The sequence below is a fragment of the Cajanus cajan genome, chromosome 9, assembly GCF_000230855.2.
Source record: "Cajanus cajan strain Asha chromosome 9, NIPB_CcT2T_4, whole genome shotgun sequence".
NCBI classification, from domain to species: Eukaryota; Viridiplantae; Streptophyta; class Magnoliopsida; order Fabales; family Fabaceae; genus Cajanus; species Cajanus cajan.
In genome coordinates, this window is record NC_138525.1 from 3,242,159 (window position 1) to 3,247,569 (window position 5,411).

General features: G+C 34.2%; 1 protein-coding gene and 1 non-coding gene across 2 annotated transcripts; one reads left to right on the top strand and one right to left on the bottom strand.

Annotated features, from left to right (window-relative positions):
• The first annotated feature begins 708 nt into the window (after positions 1-708).
• Positions 709-780, top strand: TRNAE-UUC (transfer RNA glutamic acid (anticodon UUC)). Its single transcript has one exon. It is a non-coding gene; the product is annotated as a tRNA-Glu (tRNA).
• Positions 781-3,000: 2,220 nt separating this feature from the next.
• On the bottom strand, positions 3,001-4,838 carry PDS1 (4-hydroxyphenylpyruvate dioxygenase). The gene is made up of 2 exons (XM_020351410.3): positions 3,684-4,838; positions 3,001-3,441 (listed from the first exon to the last, which is right to left on the bottom strand). The coding sequence occupies exons 1-2, from the start codon at positions 4,802-4,804 to the stop codon at positions 3,270-3,272; spliced, it is 1,293 nt and encodes a 430-aa protein (XP_020206999.2). The 5' UTR covers positions 4,805-4,838; the 3' UTR covers positions 3,001-3,269.
• Between the last annotated feature and the right edge of the window lie 573 nt (positions 4,839-5,411).

The window sequence follows — 5,411 nt, forward strand, 5'->3', positions numbered from 1 at the left end:
TAATAATTTAATAAGAAACTTTTTTTAATTCTACTGTAAAGTGTAAATTTTACGCATTATTATTATTATTATTATTGAGTTAAGGCAAATCACCCCTTGAAAAATAAAAATATATTAGTTAAGAGTTATTGTAATGAACTCACATTCTTCAGTCTTTCTAAAAAAAAATTTATTAGTTAAGAGTTATTGTGCTAGCAATCAGCACTATGACTAAAAATGATTTTTAATAAATTAAAAAATATGTCTGATTAAAATTTATATTTATGATAATATGTTCATAATTCAAATCATAGAAGAATAAAAGGGAAAATAAATAGACATGAATTGTGTGGTATATTATATGGAGTAGTTTGTAAATGATGTTAGATTCAACTCTTGTTGTCATTATAACTTCTATGATCAAAATATATATTGTTTCTGGTATTTTTAGATTGAGTTAAAATAGCTAAATATTACTGATAAAAAAAAGTTAAATATGAGTAAAATATTATTAAATTTATAAATAAAAGCAATCAAAGATGACAAAGTATAGTTAATCCTTTCTTTTGGATTGCATCAGTGAAAATCCTATAAGTCACTATGTAGAATTATCTGCATAAATACAAAGTTTAATTTACTGCGAAAGAGAATAATGTAATGAAAATAACACTTACAATGTCAAGCTGTCATACGTATATTTATAATTTTGTTGATTGCGTTAAATAAGACTCCGTTGTCGTCCAGCGGTTAGGATATCTGGCTTTCACCCAGGAGACCCGGGTTCAATTCCCGGCAACGGAACTTTTAATTTTGGAACTTTTTTGTCTGGGACCTGTGTCTCTCTAACATATTATTTTAAATATTTTTTTATTATTAAAATTTATTAAAGATTGTAAATAAAACTCATTAAACACATTGCAATGATATGGGTATGATACAAGTACTAGGTACAGGTATGAGATTAAATTGGTCAACATAACAAAAAAAATCTTTTAATAAAACTATTATAAGATGTAAATGATCACTCTAATAATTTCAGTCTCCTTTTTTTTTAAAAAAAAAAATCTTTTCTCAATGAAAAAACATTGTCTCTAAATATAGTTCATCAAAATAAAGAGTAATTAAAAAAATGTTAATTTTGAAATATTTCTTATTCATTTTTACTAACATTTCTCAATTTGTTGTTACCTTTATCCAACTTGTAACTTTTTTTTAATTGAAGAGATAAAGATTTTAATCATCAAGTTATAAGCATATTTTAATTTAGAGTAGGATAAAGAAAATTATTGAAGTTTAATATACTAAATAATCTATTAGATTTCAGACAATTAGTAACATTTGTTTGACAGTCTCGAACATCGAAACACCTTCGTGATTCCATGTAAATAGGATAGTTCATTTGACTATTGACAACTAATAACACACATTTGAAAACTTTAAATATCAAGGTACTTTTATGAATCTAGGTACTCCTATTTGAAATCCTTAGATGGACACCCATTCAGCGCTATCAATTGTCAGTTACTTGTGTCGTCGAATGAGGTCTCACATGTTTATCTAGGAACACCTATTCAGTACCATTGATTGTCGATAGCTTGGTCGTTGGGGTCTCAATTGTTTATTTAGGAGTACCCATTTGATACATTGTACTCATTCAATGTCCTCATCTGTCGATTACCTGGGTCGTTGGATGGGGTGGACAACTTTTCATTTTGTGTAAAGATAATTAAGGTAATTTAAGTTTAATCAAAGTACAAAGTAGATTGTTAACATATTACCTAATTGATAATCTTAAGTTGAACTCTATTGAAATTTGGGTCTATCATGGTTAATATAAGTAATATCAAATATCAAGGTCATGTTATTGTTCACAATATATTCGCATTTATTATATCGAGCGAGTTACTTACTTGGGTGTCAAAATGTCTTTTGCAAATACATCCCATCATTACAATAATTCAAATTGACAAATAATCATAAAATTATTTTATACGTGGATTTGAATTACTAAAATGAAATATCACATGATTTTCAATTTTTCTAAAAATTTGCAAACTTGATCTATGTATTAATAACTTTAAAATTCAATGATTAGATTGTTGAAATTTGACGTAAAACATGAATTATTAAATGAAATAAGTCTAAGCAAATTTACTCATAAAATAAACAGATTTCTCCTCACACACACACACATATATATATATAATTTACTTATTTTGATTATTCATATTCTACATTAAATATTGACTTTTCAATCATTAAATTAAAAATTTTTAATATATAGATCAAATTTATAATTTTTTAAAAATTTAAAAATATTTAATATTTATTTTCATTAATTCAAATTAATGGATAATTATACAAATATTTTATGTGTTGATTTGAATTTATATGACGAAATATTATATGATTTTCATAAATTTTTAAAAATTTATGAACTTGATTTATACATTAAAAACTTTTAATTTAATGATTGAATTGTTAAAATTTGATATAAAACATAAATTATTAAGTGGAAGAAGTACCAAAACTTAGTCTTGGTATAAGTGAATCCCTTTTCATATATATATATATATATATAGAGAGAGAGAGAGTTATAATAACACTGGTATAATTTTTACTAAGTATTACACCGCTTAATAATTTTTTTTATCTCTCTTTTTTTTATAATTTTTTTAACGAGTCAATAAGAAACTGAATCGAAATGAATGGGACTAACCGGTGAATGGGACTTACCTGTTTCCCATCAATAATCGTTTTGTTAGAAAAACTTTTGATTCATAAAAAATACTACATCTAGAAAGTTTAATTAGGACTGTTATTTGATGCCATTCAAAGAACTACACTTGAATTTGGTATCCTACTTAAAACTGGCAAATTTTATTTTAATGTTGCTATGTGTATAGATTTCTCAATGGAACTTTCTTAAAAATAATAATGTTATATAGCATGAAACCAAAAAAGTTTATTTGGTTTTATGCTATTTAAGTTTATCCGGAAGCACCTCTAAAAAAATATCCATTTGGTTTCACACAAGGGAGGAGTATCCTCTTAATTCCATTATCTATTATAAAAACCCTATGTTACATCAATTCCTCACAAAGCATGTGAATGAAGGGTGGCCAAGTATACGACTAAACTTTGTTGGAAGGTCTGAAGCAACTCCCACAACTAGTCTAACAGGGATAATTATTTTCCTTTGAGTGTGTACTTTGATTATTAATGTTGTATGAATGTGCTTAACAAGGCGAGATAAGGTGAAAGCAGAGACTATATATAGAAGGAGATGATCACGCAGGTCTTCTAGCTTCCAAAGTCTTCTCATATTCTTCAATTGATTTGAAAAGCTCAGAAAAGTTGCCTTTCCCAAAACCCCCACAAGCACCCTTCTGGTACACCTTCCCTTCCTCATCCTCCACCATGCACCCAATCCTCTGAATTATCTCTATAAATATGGTGGGCCTGCCAATTTAACACAAATTATTTAATACATTCAAACCACTCTTAATTGCACTTTGTTTTGGTCAGCCATCTACTTCACTATTCAATCTTGCTCCCCATCACATCAACATCCATAGCCATAGGTACTAGTATTAGTTTAAAAACGTTTAAACCAATTAAAAAAGAGTTAATCGTTTTAATTATGTTATGTCATGCTTGAATAGAATTATATGCATAATATTGAAAAGCGAAAAAAGAGATACCTATCCCCAACAGGCTTGGTGAAAATCTGAAGCAGAGTGCCCTGGTCATCTCTGTCAACGAGAATTCCAAGCTCTTCACAGTCCTTAATCTGGTCGGCGGTCAACACATCAGAGACACGTTTGTGAAGGTTGGCGTAATAGGTGGGAGGAGGAGAAGGCATGAACTCAAACCCACCAATCAAACTTCGCTTCCTCATCTCCCTAAGAGTACCGAAAATGTCTTCAGAAACAAGCGCAAGATGCTGAACGCCCGGACCTTCGTTGTGTTCCAGATACGTCTCAATCTGGCTCTTCCGCTTCGTTCCATAAACCGGCTCGTTCAGCGGCAGCAGCACCGTTTCCGAGTTGTTCGCCAGAACCACCGAGTTCAACCCGCTCTCACTCGTTCCCACGTCCTCCGCGGTGAACTCCGCGAACTCGTGAAACCCGCTCAATCCTTTCAGGTACCTCACCGCCGGCGCCAGCTCCGCCACGTTCCCCACGGCGTGGTCCAGCCGCCGGATCCCGTAGTCCAGCTCCGGGAACGACGCCGCCGCCTCGAATCCCGGCAGGAACCACCGCGAGGGGCTGGAGTCCGCGGCGTCCGACGCGTCCTTGTAGCTGACGAAGCGCAGGACCACGTCGCCGTAGAGGCGGACCTCCGCGAAGCCGGTGCGGCCGTCGAGGAGAACCGGCGGAGACGCCGGCTCGGCGCCGTGCTCGACGCTGGCGCTGAAGGCGGCTTCCGCGTCGGCGACCTCGAGAGCGATGGCGCGGACCCCGAGGCCGTGGTTGGCGGCGAAGGCGAGGCAGGCGGCGGCGTCGAAGGTGGGAATGGCGGCGGTGGAGGCGTGGGCATAGAGAGAGGGAGAGTAAGGAGCGGAGAAGAGGAAGGAGAGGTCGCCGGAGCGGAGGAGGTAAGAGGCGTGGACTTGGTTTCCGGTGGAGAGATCGGATTTAGCTATAATGGGCATTCCGAGGCCCCAGGAGAAGCGGGAGGCGGCGTTGGTGGCGTCGGTGCACCAGAACTCGATGTGGTGGAAACGGTTCACCTGAAAACGGTCCGATTTAGGGTTGGTTCGGACGAAGTTGTTGAACCCAACGAGGTTGAAGCCGGATTGGGCTTGTGTATGAATACCCATGGTATTGCTATTGGTATATTGGTATTGGGAGTGTGATTGTGTTGGTGGTTTTATATCATCGGGATGAGGTTGTGACGTGGCAGGATAAGATTGGAGTGCATGTTGGTGGATGAGGACTAACACATGGATAGAGATTAGAGAGACAATACACGTTTCTCTTCCCTACCTTTCCATTGGCCTTTATAAATCAAACCAACTAAATTAATTAATTCAATTAATGCACAAAATTTAAATTTCTTAAATTAATTAATTATCAAATTATGAATGCCACTGTCATATGAAATCCACGTGGGCTACCAGTTTCGGCTCACACGCTTGTCTTGTCCTTATCACTCTCTTACACGCATCTCATGACGGATCTAAAATTTTAAATAGCAGGGACAATACTTATTCTTATATTTATAATATTAAAAATTTTATATATAACTTTTAAAAGTAAAAATATATATTATAATTATTTTTTACAAGTTTTTATAGTTATAATTACGATTAAAGATAAAAATAAACTAGGCTAGACTATGTTATATTATAATTTAATAGGTTTGAATCCAACTTTCTTTAAAAATACATGTACTAAATATGACATATTTATCTCTTATAGATATTT

What these genes read in the sequence shown, in the direction of transcription:
- PDS1 (XM_020351410.3), bottom strand. Translation starts at nt 4,804, where the DNA reads ATGGGTATTCATACACAAGCCCAATCCGGCTTCAACCTCGTTGGGTTC. An exon ending in ACCAAGCCTGTTGGGGATAG is followed by an intron (nt 3,442 to 3,683) that starts GTATCTCTTTTT and finishes TTAAATTGGCAG; the next exon opens with GCCCACCATATTTATAGAGA.